At 38.9% G+C, this 14,596-nt stretch overlaps 1 protein-coding gene across 11 annotated transcripts in view; it reads left to right on the plus strand.

The window, feature by feature from the left end:
- The window catches only part of KIF23 (kinesin family member 23), a 26,423-nt gene extending 15,467 nt beyond the window's left edge, over positions 1-10,956 (plus strand). For 4 of the 11 annotated variants that reach the window (XM_077881669.1, XM_077881663.1, XM_077881667.1 and 1 more), the window contains 13 exons: positions 163-242; positions 328-447; positions 685-811; positions 1,320-1,478; positions 2,445-2,602; positions 3,297-3,470; positions 3,761-3,940; positions 4,231-4,542; positions 7,500-7,730; positions 8,659-8,741; positions 8,931-9,015; positions 9,592-9,662; positions 10,390-10,956. In XM_077881669.1, the coding sequence (XP_077737795.1) occupies positions 163-242; positions 328-447; positions 685-811; positions 1,320-1,478; positions 2,445-2,602; positions 3,297-3,470; positions 3,761-3,940; positions 4,231-4,542; positions 7,500-7,730; positions 8,659-8,741; positions 8,931-9,015; positions 9,592-9,662; positions 10,390-10,405 (1,796 nt within the window). In that variant the 3' untranslated portion in view covers positions 10,406-10,956. The remainder of the gene's footprint in view (positions 1-162; positions 243-327; positions 448-684; positions 812-1,319; positions 1,479-2,444; positions 2,603-3,296; positions 3,471-3,760; positions 3,941-4,230; positions 4,543-7,499; positions 7,731-8,658; positions 8,742-8,930; positions 9,016-9,591; positions 9,663-10,389) is intronic. The other 7 variants (XM_077881670.1, XM_077881664.1, XM_077881668.1 and 4 more) reach the window with 5 other exon arrangements.
- The last annotated feature ends 3,640 nt before the right edge of the window (positions 10,957-14,596 follow it).

The following is a 14,596-nucleotide window of genomic DNA, read 5'->3' on the forward strand; positions in this document are numbered from 1 at the left end:
TCCAGGTCATGCGAGGACAGCTTCTCATATTGAGCCATTAAAACCTGTCATTTGTAATTTCTATATACTATTTCTATGAAGTGGGGATTTTATAGGCAGATGGACTACATTTTAGCTACTCTTATTGTTTTCAAGTATCTTCTGTCTATATTTTTCTGTTAGGAAACATCAATCAGTCATTAATGACGCTAAGAACATGTATGGAAGTCCTGAGAGAGAACCAAATGTACGGAACTAACAAAGTAAGCAACAGCCTTTCGTTCTTTGTATAGCCTTGTTTGTGTGCATTGTTTTGTCTTACATATTTGGGTTTGGATGTATTTACAGATGGTTCCGTACCGAGATTCAAAGTTAACCCATCTGTTCAAGAACTACTTCGATGGGGAAGGTAAAGTACGTATGATCGTGTGTGTGAACCCAAAGGCTGAAGATTATGAAGAAAGCTTGGTAATTTTGATATATTTATCCTTTAAATTCTCAGAGTTTCTAAGGAGAAAACAACTATTTGGATGTGAAGAATGACATTTTAAATATTTTTAAAACTCACACAGAACCATTAGTTACAGAAGGGAACTAATGACCAACCTATTATTGTTTCATTAGGAATTTCTGAAGGAGACTTAAATATGCCGATTTGTAAAAACAAACAAACAAAAAAACCCTACCATGTGTTTTGTATCTTAGCAAGTCATGAGATTCGCAGAAGTGACCCAAGAAGTTGAAGTAGCGAGACCAGTAGACAAGGCAATATGTGGTTTAACGCCTGGAAGAAGATACAGAAACCAGGCTCGAGGAGGTCCAGTTGGAGATGGTATGATATGGTGTTACATCATGTGCACCTGACATTTGTCAGCCTCTCTCTCCTTAAGGTCGATTTCACATAAGGGAACTATTTACTTCCCTTGCACTCAAGAAACAAGCGCAAAACAAAACAAAAATATATATATTTTAAAATATTTATTCATTCATGAGCAACAGAGAGACAGAGACACAGGCCGAGACGAGGGAGAAGCAGGCTCCATGCAGGGAGCCCGACATGGGACTCGATCCTGGGTCTCCAGAATCACGCCGTGGGCTGAAGGCAGTGCTAAACCGCTGAGCCACCTGGGCTGCCCAAAACAAAAAAATATTGAACCAAAGTCTAAATGAATTCTTTTCCCCCTCTTTTCCTTTTTTATAACTTACTTTTAAGGAAGTATGATTGTGACAACTCAAAGTACCTGGCTGATTGAACTGGGGTTCTAATCACAAGTATTAAACTTGTTTAAATAAGCTTTCTCTCCTGTGTAACTTCTTGTAATCTTTATAATTCAACACAGAACCACTGGTTACAGAGGTGGTTTTACAGAGTTTTCCACCTCTGCCTTCCTGTGAACTTCTGGACATCAACGACGAGCAGACTCTTCCCAGGCTGATCGAAGCATTAGAGAAACGACACTATTTACGGCAGATGATGATTGAGGAGTTTCACAAACAATGTAAGAGCCGAAAGCGGTCTTTGATCATTTCAACTCCAGAAATTTGCAATGAGTTCTTGGGTGGGGCAGATCCTTAAAGGGTTATTTGTTTCTGCACTTGATAGTGCTCAAGGCTTTGTTCAATTACACTGACAAGGAACCTTCCCATATCTTGTAAAATGGAAGATACAGGTAAGGTGTGTATTCTCTCCTTTTTTTTTTTTTTTTCTCTCTCCTTTTTTTAAATCTACAGTGATGGGTAGATTTTTTTAAATCTACCAAGGATTAGTAGATACTTCGCTTTTAGTTCTTATTAGTTACTTTTTTGCAAGGCACTTCATAAATATTAATTACTTTTAGTAACTGCCTTTGGGCCAATAAATGACTTCATCTTTCATTTCTTGGTCTCCCTATCTGCCAAATGGGCATTTTAACTCTTCCTACCTCAGAGGGTGTGGTGGGGATGAGATAATGTGTGAGAATCATGTAGAGCAATGAATAGGCTTGTGCATGTGAGTAGATCTATAATTTTTATCATCGTTCCATTTGCATTTTCATAGGAAAGGTGTGAGATAAGTGATATCTACATACCCATTTTGAAAGGAGGAAATGTGTTCAGAAAAATTAAGTAACTTGCCCAGGTCACATAACAAGTAACTGGTGTATCAGGGATTTCAATTCGGATCCAAATGATCCTAAATCTACTATTGTTTTTGCATTTGTTTTGAAGCAGACTACTTACCTGTAAGGGGTGACAAGGCAATGCCATAATGCAAAATTAAAGATTGTGTTTTTCAGTAAAAAGCAGCTTCTAGGAAGATCTCAAGTAGATCTGATAAACGCTGGATTTCCTTCTTGTTTTCTGCTACAGACTAACCCTCATGATTTGCCGAATCGCTACAATTTTACAAAGTACCGGTTAATAAAAGTTGATTTCACTTGTTATTTTGGAATTGGAGTAAACTTGGCTTGCATGTTTTGTTTCAGCTATTACGTTTAAAGCGTTGTTACAAGAATTCGACAGTACTGTTTTAAATAAAGAAAACTACATTCAAGGAAAACTAAATGAAAAAGAAAAGGTGATCACAGGACAGAAATTGGAAATAGAACGACTGGAGAAGAAAAACAAAACTTTAGAGTATAAGGTTTGTTTTGGCATTGTTTAGTGGATGTGTAGCACTGGCTGGTGGCTGTTAGCACTGTTCTCTGATTTAGCTGTTCACCTTCTCAGCCTCTCACCAGTAATCTAATCTCTACCTCTTTACTAATCCCTTTATTAATCTCCACCTCATCCCAGAAGAGAGAAAATGTGACTGAAAAGCATTAGAGGAGTAATATACTCTTAGTTTCCTGAGTTAGACTTTAGCAATTGGAGAGAATGTTCTTGGACCAAACAAGTGAGTTTCTAGAGGGCTTTCTGGAATTTAGCTCTGGTTATAGCCTGCTTTTTGACTTATGACGATAGTTTTGTTCTCTCTTATTTATGGAGTATCATTTAGGGGTTACCCATTTATTCTAGACAGAAGCTCATCTCAACTACTGCAGTGTTCTCTATTCTGAAAACAGCCTAAAATACAAAATTCAGGTCTAATTTTAGGGGGAAAATCATTTTCACATGAAGTCAAAGTTCCATCTTTTCATGAGGAACTTGTTTAGAAGTTCTCACTTCTAGGGATGGAGGTAGGAATTCAGATGAAATTATAAAAGGGAATTGCTTTTTCCATGATTTTTCTTTCCACAACTATGCCTGCTGCCATAAGCAAACTAGAAAGAGATTATTTCACAGCTACATGCGGTGTTTACGAGCCAGATCCTCAACAGAATGGTCTGCCTTCCCAGATTGAGATTTTAGAAAAGACAACTACGATCTATGAAGAAGATAAGCGCACTCTGCAACAGGAACTCGAGACTCAGAACCAGAAACTTCAGCGGCAGTTTTCTGACAAACGCAGACTGGAAGCCAGGCTGCAGGGCATGGTGACGGAAACGACCATGAAGTGGGAGAAAGAATGTGTGAGTGGGGCTGCTGCGGCACTGACCTTCGGGACAATGCTTTATTCCTACTCTGTGTTCAGAATCTGTGCTCCTGGGCTGGGGTTTTGGTGGCAGCGGTGGCAGGAACCGTTTGGTCCATTCCTTTTTCTTTCTCTGCCCTTAAAACACATGACAAGTGAGCGGGTACAGTGAGGCTTGCCTGACTCCAGGAGGACGGATGTACTTAGGAAATAAAGCCACTGGGTGGTTTGGTGCCCTCGCTTGTTTGGTGTGACTGAATTAGACGTGTGTCCCTGTGGCTAACCTAGGAGCGCCGGGTGGCAGCCAAGCAGCTGGAGATGCAAAATAAACTCTGGGTCAAAGATGAGAAACTGAAACAACTGAAGGCCATTGTTACTGAACCCAAAGCCGAAAAGCCGGAGAGACCCTCTCGGGAGCGGGACCGGGAAAAAGTCACTCAAAGAGCTGTCTCTCCGTCACCAGTACCTGTAAGTACTTTGTGGCTGGGCAGTCACTTGCACTAGAGGAAATTTATTTAGATTAGGTAACTTTCTAGGATGCCTCCTTTGTTGTTTTATGTTACTTAGTGCATTTCTCCAACTTATCTATGTAACTTTTCCTAAGTTTAGCATAAACACAAATTTAATGCAAATTCAGAATAAAATATATACTGACTCAGTAAAATAATTCTAACATGTACTAAAATGATAGGAAAAACAGTGAATTGTTTCTCTCAGTGTTTCGTTCTTGCTCACTAATTTCTCTTCCATTTTTTTAGCTTTCTAGTAACTATATTGCTCAGATTCCCACCGGCCAGCAGCTCCTGAGCCAGCCGCAGCTCCATAGGCGCTCTAACTCTTGCAGCAGCATTTCTGTAGCTTCCTGTATTTCGGAATGGGAGCAGAAAATTCCTCCGTACAACACACCTGTCAATGTCACCTCTATTGCAAGGCGTAGGCAGCAGGAGCCAGGACAAAGTAAAACTTGTGTCGTGTCAGACAGAAGGCGAGGAATGTACTGGACGGAAGGCAGGGAGGTGGTCCCCACATTCAGAAATGAGGTAGAGCTAGAAGAGGACCATTGCTGCAGGGTTAGTGCCAGCGTTCTCTTAAAGCACTGTAGTCATAGATTCTAATCTTGGGGTTTGGTTGTTTTGTTTTGGGGGGGTTTTGTGTGTGACTCGATTCAGAGAGTTCAATGGAAAGATGGGTGACTAGAGTATAAAGAAAGTCTAATTTTTCTTTTATTTACTTTGAAAAATCAGCCTGAAATTGAGGTCTAGCTTTTCATCTGAAAAAGCTATAACACATCTGGCCACAGCAGGACCACCAGAGAACACAGGTCAATTGGGCGAGTCCCACAGTAATCCGTGCTTTTCATTTGCATAAACTAATGAGCAGCCACAAGATCTGTGAATGAGTATCTCAGAGCACTTTTTTTTTTGTTCCTCAAATGTTTTGCTGCTTTTGGACTTTTATTTTTAAAATTGCTTTTTCAAACTTATTTTGAAAAATTTCAAACTCAAAAAGTTGAAAGAATGGTACAGTATCCTCCTTTCCCCTTAACTACATGTACCAATTGTCAATTATATAGTTATTATTTTTTTTCTTGAACTTTTGAAGGAATCCTACACTTTGTGACACTTCCTCCCTAACAAGGACACTGTCCTATATAAACACAGTCTTTATCAAACCTAAGAAAGTTAACACTAATTGAATAAATATCCTCTACTTTAAATCCAGAATCCCAACAAAGTGAATGCCTTACAGGTGGTTATGTGTCTTCCATCTCTTTTAATATAAAATAGTCCCTCATTCCCGCCACACACTTTTTTTGATGTTCCTAACATTGACTGTTTCTGAATAGTCCAGGCCTGTTGTTTTATAACTACTGAAGGTTTGCATGTCTAGTAAATTGCTTTTAATGTTAAGACCTTTATCTCAAAAGGGCTCAGCCTCAGTCAAGGGTGTTTAAAGAAATTCATGTTTAAATTTTCTTCTTAAGGATTAAGATAAAGTTTTTCCTTTGAACGCATGGACCAAGTTAATATTATGAATCTATATTTAGTAAAATCTTACTATAGCTCTTTTAGAATTTGTCTTTTAACAAATTAATACTATATTGCTTTAGGTTTTCTTGTAATTTAGGGTACAGGTAAGCTTCATTTCAATGGCCTGCACTCCTGATTATTAAGAGATAGCGATGAACTGCAGGGTATTTACGAAGACAACAGATGATCCTGAGTTCTAAGTTCTTTACTTTGCAGATTTTGCTTGAAACCTTTTTAGGGAGCAAATTATGGTGACCGGTCTTTCTGATCAACTCTAATAAATCCCCTTGACTTTCCATGAAAGTTTACAGGCCAAACACTATTCAAGGCCTGCTTATGCCTGATTAACATTAATGTGGTGTACCTAATTCGGCTCTCAAATATTTAAGAGGATTTACTAGAGGTCCTTTAACTTCTCACTTGAAATCAAATCTCTTTAGAAGTGCAGCAAAGTTTAGGCTAGTATCTACACATCAAGGTTTGTTGGCCAAAAATTATGTCCGGTATACTGAATTTATACTTCAGTGAGGAAGAAACTATATCTTTGATTCCATAAATGACAGTAGATTGTAATAACTGTCCTCTTTCTGAAGCTTGCTTCATAATGTATATATTGCTAAATGTATTCAGGAAAACTATCAACTTTGCTAACTGGTAGGTCACAAGAGCATGACTTTCTTGTTCAACATCAGGCCATTTTAGTTATTTTAAGATTATTTGTTTATATGAAAGAGCAGAGAGAGAACATGAGTGGGCGGGGAGAGGCAGAGGGAGAGGAAGCAGCAGATTCCCCGCTGAGCAGGGAGTCTGGTGTAGGGCTCCATCCCAGGACTCTGAGATTGTGACCTGAGCCCAAGGCAGAAACTTAGGTGACAGAGCCACCAAGGCTCCCCAGTTAGGCCACTTTAAGAACAGGAAGTTTCCTGGTTGCTGGAGACTTGGGCATCTTTTGTGGCAAACTCTATTTTCCAGGTTCTGTAGTAGCATGACTTACATTAGCGTTTCGACTGTTGATTCTGATTCTATAGGGGAAATGCTTCAGTTCTCCAGACAGGCATGTTAAAGTTGGGATCTTCATACGTGACCAGTTTGGAGGATCTTGGCCTGTGACAGACTGTTTCATTTGCTTTCATTATACAAACAGGAGATGTTTGAAGCAATGAGTTATCTTTGGAACTATGTCCTGTATGTGAAATACTTTGCCTTAGACTGAATGTGCTAAATTTAACTTTCCCAGATTCATATGACAGTTGACTGGAAGCAACTAGTTTTTTATTGTATGATTGATAGAGGCTGATTTGATACTACATTTTTAGTTTCATTCTTGGAATCTTTATGAAATGTTTGAGGGAAAAAAAATTGGTATGTTTTAGCCATTATTGTGTTTGAAGTTCTATTTGAGATTTTAAGATCTCAAGTAGTCAGAAGTACTTCATTTACATTCTCTTTATACATCTTATTATACCTAATGTTCTTTAGCATATTGTACCATACAGTCCATTAGCATTGATCAATTGACTGTCTTTGAATATGGAGTGTTTTCTCTTTAGTTTAGAGGCCTGTGACATGTTTCACTCTCTTACTGACCTTATTTGAAGCTTTTAATATAGTTGTTGACTTAAGAGATGATTTTACAATAGCAGGCACAAATAATGGCTTTGATAGAGAATATAATATAGAAGTCTCTTGAATACCACCTACTTAGGAAAGCCTGGTGGCATAACCAGAACTTTTCCATTATTTTGTTGAGAGGGGAAGCTCCTTGGTAGAATGTATAATATACAAGCTGGTATTAAAAGATGTTTGTTGGTTCTGTGGTTAAATACAAAGAGAACACTTAAATTATCTGAATAATATATGTAGCTTTTGAAAAGGTCTCTGCACTTGTTTTGATAATGTCATCAACTAACATAGCCAAACCTGCTGCACTTCTAATAATACCCTTCAATTAATTCTGGGTTATGCTTGTTTCTTGATTCCTCTTTCAACCTGATCAGAACGCACCACCAATTCGTCTCCGCCACAGACGATCTCGCTCTGCAGGAGACAGATGGGTAGATCATAAGCCTGCCTCTAACGTGCAAACTGAAACAGTCATGCAGCCACATGTCCCTCATGCCATCACAGTATCTGTTGCAAATGAAAAGGCACTAGCTAAGTGTGAGAAGTACATGCTGACCCACCAAGAACTAGCCTCCGATGGGGAGATTGAAACTAAACTAATCAAGGTAAAAACAAATTGACACAGGACAAAAAAACATACAGAAAGTCAACATCGCAAAAAAACCACTTACTCTTCTGTTCCTTTGATGACACACAGGCAGTGTCAACGAAGATAAATGGGTGTTGATGCAACCTTTTTGTTTGTTCGTTAGAAAACTAAAGGAACTGGTCAGGCCGTAAATCTGCTAAACTAAATCACCTGCTCTCTACCAAATGAGGCTCAGATTCTCAGGATTCTATGTTGGAGGAACTCCAGATCTATGTACTTGTAGTGTTAGTTTTAACCACTACTTTAAGAGTAAACCCAAAGAACTACCATTTGTCAGCTCCAGATAAAAAGGCCACATTCAAATGTGACCTCTCAAAATTTCTTATTACTGAGGTACCCAGAGCCCTTTCCCTTCCCTGCCTGTAGAAAAATTTTCCTCTGATCAAAGAGTCAATGAATAATCAGGGAAGTAAATGGGAAAAAAAGCGCTTTTCATTTCAGATTTAATTTAGAGGATGGTTCTTAATTATGAGAGTTACAAATAAGACTGTAATATGAGGGGAGTGGTTATACCCAAAAGAAAGTATACCTTAGAATGTTTAGAAATTTCTGGTAGATTTCTTGTTCCTCGGTATAGTTTTTAAATTATAGATTGAACAAAAAGGAATATTGGTTTTTGCGATTTAAGAATGTTCCTGATTATATTGCATTGGACTTTTGTTTAGTGAGAGAGAATTTCTAAAGTATTTTAATAGTAAATACCCAGCAGTCTGAAGCACCATCTCGGTTTGTGATTAGGGCTTTACTGTTTCATGTAGAATCTTAAGCTCAGTTTGAAATATATGTTTATTAATCACTTCTCTTTGGCTAAGATCAAGTATGAAATATATGTTTATCATTTGGGTATATCAAAGTGTAATGGTGACCTTTTCTCTTGGTTTCAGGGTGATGTTTTCAAGACAAGAGGTGGTGGACAATCTGTTCAGTTTACGGATATTGAGACTTTAAAACAAGAATCGCCAACTGGGTGAGTGATCATCAGATGTATCTCTTTAGAGGGCTGTAGTTTACTTAGCTGCTCATTCTTGTAGAACATAATATCCTGTAAGATGTATCATTATCTGAAGGAGTGTAGTGATATTACCCTATTCCTAATATTTTTCCTGTTCTTTGATACAAAACTAATTGTTGCATCATGTTTCCCTTTTCTCCACAGCCGAAAACGAAGATCTCCCACAGCAGCACCTGCCCCACCAGATGGTACAGAGTCTGAATGGACTGATGTAGAAACAAGGGTAGGGGTAAAAGTGAAATATTCATCTGCTTCATAAAAATTAGAGGCAACCTATCTTAACCCCTTGGCTCCAGCTTTTCCTGCTCTCAGAGGCAGCTGAGGTCTGATCTCACATGTTCCCAGCAAACCTGCCAAGAGACTCATTTGTGTTCAGATCTGCTCCTCCTGGAGCTCTCTGCTTCAAGGTCCCTGTCTTCTGTATAGTGGGTTAGGGCCCGAGAGTCAAGTCAGAGCGTATCACTCTAGTATGATGGTGGGAACCTTCACAGAAGCACAGCTTCCTTGTGGAACTGTTAATCTTGATGAGAAGCTCCTCTGGAAAGAGCATTGCAAGGGTGGGTGGCCCTGGCCACTAACATCCTCAAGGAAATTACCTTCATGATCTCTAGAGACCCTTGCAGCTCACCATCTTTGTGGCCCGTGTCGAATAAACTGCAGGTATCGGGTAGTTTAACATTGGTGGCTGCGCTGCACCAGAAAGCAATGTGGGATTCCACCTTGGTTGAACCCATCTGAGCAGAACTGAGTTTTAAAGACTGCAGAGAGGAACTGATCTTTTCCTCTCCTGTGATTTTCCTCTCAGTGTTCGGTGGCTGTGGAAATGAGAGCAGGATCTCAGCTGGGACCTGGCTACCAGCATCATGCACAACCCAAGTAAGTCCTGACTAATTAGGCCTTTCTGTGTGTGTCCTCCCTCCTACGGTATTTCTACTATCACGCTTTCTCCCTACCACCACTGTAAGGGGACATACGTGGTTTCCGTTTACCCCCTAGACTATCTGGGCCCTCTAGCAGACTGCAGTAGCAGGGCTGAGAACCTCAGAAGGCTTGGTAAGAGTGGTGACAGGTGAAGAAGATACCCATGCTTATTCATACTTTGCTAATGCTCATAAAGCTCTCCAAGGCTAGACTGAGATCACCCTGTAAGGAGGGAAGCTGGAGGCTTTAGTCAGCTTCGTGTAATTCAGTCTCTGAACATACCTCCTTGTCTCGTTATAGTGGTAAATGTTCGCTAAAATAAAACTGAGTGGTGGAATTTATGGTAGGGGAAGGAATCACACTTTTCTTTCTATTAAGTGCACACCCAAGAGTCTGGTCCATTCTTTTTCCACATTAGTAAAACCCCTTTTCAGATATCTACCTTTTCAGTCTGTGAGTCCATTTTTAACACACATTCCTTAGGCAAGTTGGAAAATCACTGCAATAGGATGAAGGCAAGAATCCTGCTTTTTAAATTTAATACTGGATATGCAGCAACCATTAATTGCTTTCTCAAGATTTGAACTTTCCCACGATAAAACAGGAGACCTTGTAAAGACAGCATTCCTAGGACATCAGAGTACATGAATGTCAATACTAAATGCTGGTTTTCACACTTTAGGCGCAAGAAACCATGACCCGACCATCTTTTCATTTGTGTTGGTGATTTCTCCAAAGCCATCCCAGGAGTCTTCTGAATCATCTTGCAGAACTGCAGCTTTGTTGAATATCACAGACCTCAGATATATTATACACTGGTGCAGATCAATGGTTCCAAAGATACCTAGGATTCAGCACACTTTTTATATTCTATGCCTTGCTATATGAACTTTTATAATGCTATTGTTTTGTATATTTCTTGTGTACTTAATAACTAATTCGCACAAGTGTTTTGTTTTGTCTTGGGTGATTAAAGAAATATATATATAGACCACACTTTTTTATTGTGACTTTTCCAGCTCTTGTCTGAATACTTAGGGTTTTATAAACAAAACAAATGCTGCTATAGATTAGCTTGCAAGAATGCACTTTAGACATATTTGACAATTCGAACTTTCAAAATAAGAATGTCACAGTGACTCGCCAATACTAAAACCATTTTAGGAAGTTGTTTTGAATTCTGTATGTATATATACACTTTCTGACCTTTTAGATATACCAAAAGAATTAAAATAAACACTAAGAAATATGTTGTGTGACAGTCATTAACACATACCTCACATTGAACTGATACTCATTTATGGAATGATTTAGAAGAAAGAACTAGAGGTTTCTCTCATGTTGGAGCTACCTGTTTTATTTATTTATTTAAAGATTTTTTTTTAATTTATTCATGAGAGACACAGAGGGAGAGAGAGGCAGACACACAGGCAGAGGGAGAAGCAGGCTCCATGCAGGGAGCCTGACATGGGACTCCATCCCGGGTCTCCAGGATCACACCCTGGGCTGAAGGCAGCACTAAACTGCTGGGCCACCGGGCTGCCCACTACCTGTTTTAAAGCATAGAAAGGAACAGCTTCAAAATGGGGTATTTCTTCTGCCCAGGGACCCATTTCTCCTCAGCAGCACAGTTTTTGTTTTGTTTTGTTTTGTTTAAAGATTTTATTCATTTATCCATGAGAGACACAGGCAGAGGGAGAAGCAGGCTCCATGCAGGAAGCCCAATGTGGGACTCGATTTTGGGTCTCCAGGATCATGCCCTGGGCTGAAGGCAGGTGCTAAACCGCCTAGCCACCCAGGGATCCCCCAGCAGTACAGCTTTGAGCAGGGAGGAGGACCTTGACTGGGGAGAGGGAGAGGAAAGACACAGAGACAAAACATCAAAGGACACTAAAGGGATGTTCCCTGCTGTCTGCTTTGGGATTTCAAACAAGTACTCCCATTCTAGGATCCCCCTACCAGCCTGCAGGTAACCACAAAACCCAATGCCACACTTAACTTCCTGTCACCCACTACCTCTGTTGCCAGCTTCTGAATTGGCTTTTTTGAGAAATTTTTATGCAGTCCTGAGTGCAGCCCCAGAACCAGCTCAGGTGAGAAGCCAAAAACTTGAGCTATTGCACCACCTTCTGGGAAACAAAAGTCTGCAATTGCCAAGCTGTTGAACTGTAACAAAGGAAACAACTAAGGAAGAGTGCTATTTCAAATGCAATGGCAGAGGTACACATAATCAAACACTTTGAAAAAATCTCGGTAATGAGGTATCACAAAATAAATTCTCTAGCAACTGAACCCAAAGGTGCAAAATATTCTGATTTAACTGACAAATAATTCACAGCTATCAAAGAGATTAAGTGAGCTTATAAGAAAACGTGATACAGTTTTGGAACAAAATTATTGAACAGGAGGTGTTTTTTTACCAAGGAGTTTTAAATTTTTTAAAAGAACCATACAAATTCTGGAGCTGACAAGTGAATGAGATGAGGAAATGCATTAGAGAGCTTAGCAAGTAGGGCAGATCAGATTGAAGAAGGAATTAGTGACTTAGAGGACAGGAATTTAGAAATGACTCAGGAGAGGAGAGCTAAGATTTAAAGCAAAACAAAACAAAAAAACCCTACAAAAGCTATCATATAGGATGAGAAAAACAAATATAACAGTCTACCAGAAGGGGAAGAAAGGGCAAGGGGAGCAGAGAGTATTTAGAGAAACAGTAACAGAACTTCACAAACCTGGGGAAGGAACTAGAGAAGTCCAAGAAGTTAACAGAATGCTATTATCTCAATGTGAAAATATCATCTCCAAGACACATTATAATGAATCTGTTAAAAAAAGGCAGGGGCACCCAGGCAACAAAATAACCTACAAAGGAACCTCCATTAGCTTATTGGTGGGTTTCTCAAATTCTATAGACCAGTAGAGAGTAGAATGACTCATTCAAAATGTTGAAAAATAAAAACTGCTAGTCCAGAACACTTTATCTGGCAAAGATATACTTCAGATATGAAGGATAAATAAGGGGTTTCCCTATATGTAGTTCGCCATTAGACCTGCTTTGCAAGAAATACTGAAAGGAGTTCTCCGAGCTGAAATGGAAAGATGCTAATTAGTGACATAAAAGCATATGAAATGACCTATACTCTAGACAAAGGTGAAAAACAGAATTAGAAAACTTGTCTTAGAATGATGTGCTAACTACTTATAAAAGCTTAAAAAAGAGGAACAATAACAAACGAAAGCCACTATAATTCAATGAATTCACAGCAAAAAAGTAAACTGACACCAAAAGTATAAAACGGGAGAATTAAAAGGATGGAAACTGTATATGAAGATAGTGTTATCAGCACAAAAAGGACCTAGATGTTTTATATAAGCCACATGGCAATCACAAAGCAAAAATCTAGAGAAAAGTACCAAAACATTAAAAAAGGGAGACTGAGCAAATCATCGTGGAAAACCATCACACTAAGAAAGACAATCAGAAACATGGGGAAAAAGAAACTACCAGAAGGCTAAATATGAGATGGCAGTAGTAAGTCCTTAAGATCAATAATCATTCAATATAAATGGACTGAATTCATCCATCAAAAGGTACAGAGTAGCTTGGTGGATAAGAGCTAACTCTGGGAAACGAACTACGGGTGTTGGAGGGGGAGGAGGGCGGGGGGTGGGAGTGAATGGGTGACGGGCACTGGGGATTATTCTGTATGTTAGTAAATTGAACACCAATAAAAAAAAAATGTGGTATATATATAAAAAAAAAAAAAAAAGAGCAAAACAAGACCCAACCATATGCTGCCTACAGGAAGCTCATTTCAACTTTTAAGACCAACACCGGCTCAAAGTGAAGGAATGGCAGAGGATATTCCAGGCAAGTGGAAAGCAAATGAAAGCAGGGGTAGCTATGCTTTTATCAGACAAAACAGAGGTCAAGCCTAAAAACAATAGAAAATATAAGGTCATCGTATAATGATAAAGGGAAAATACATCAGGAAGATAAAACAGTAATAAATATATATGCACCCAACATTGCATCACCAAAATTTATTAAGCAAATACTAACATTCCAAAGGAGAAACACAATACAATAACAGTTGGGGACCTAGGTGCCCCTCTGTCAGCAATGAATAAATCATCCAGGTAGAAAACCAACAAAGAAACTGAACTACAGAACATAAGAACTTAATATTAGAGCATTCTAACCAACAGGGGCATAACACACATTCTTTTTCAGTGCACATGAAGTATTTTCCAGATCATATGATAGGGCACAAAACAAATCTCAGCAAATTTAAGAAAACAAAACAAATCAACTATCTTTTCTGACCATAATGGTATGAAACTAGGAACCAACAACAAAAGGGAGATTGAAAATTTAAAAATATGTGGAAACGACACAACATACTTTTGAATAACCAATGTGTCAAGAAATCAAAGGGAAACATTACCTTGAAACAAATGAAAATGGAAATATAGCATATCAAATCATAGAATGCAGTGAAAGTTCTGAAAGAAAAGCTTATAGGAATAAATGCATATGTTAAGGAATCAGAAAAATCACAAATAACCTTTCCCCTCAAAGAACTAGGAGAAACCAGCTCAAAGTTAGTGGAAGGAAGGAAATTATAAATACCAGAGCGAGGGATGCCTGGTGGCTCAGCAGTTAAGCATCTGCCTTCCGGTCAGGGCATGATCCTGGGATCCGGGATCAAGTCCCACCTTGGGCTCCTTGAGGGGAGCCTGCTTCTCCCTCTACGTCTCTGCTTCTCTCTCTGTGTATCTCTCATGAATAAATTAATAAAATCTTATAAAAAAATCAGAGCGAAAATAAATGGAATAGAGACCAGAAAAATAGAAAGGATCAACAAAACTAAAAGTTCTTTAAAAAG

This window comes from Canis aureus, chromosome 32 (genome assembly GCF_053574225.1).
Source record: "Canis aureus isolate CA01 chromosome 32, VMU_Caureus_v.1.0, whole genome shotgun sequence".
NCBI lineage: Eukaryota > Metazoa > Chordata > Mammalia > Carnivora > Canidae > Canis > Canis aureus.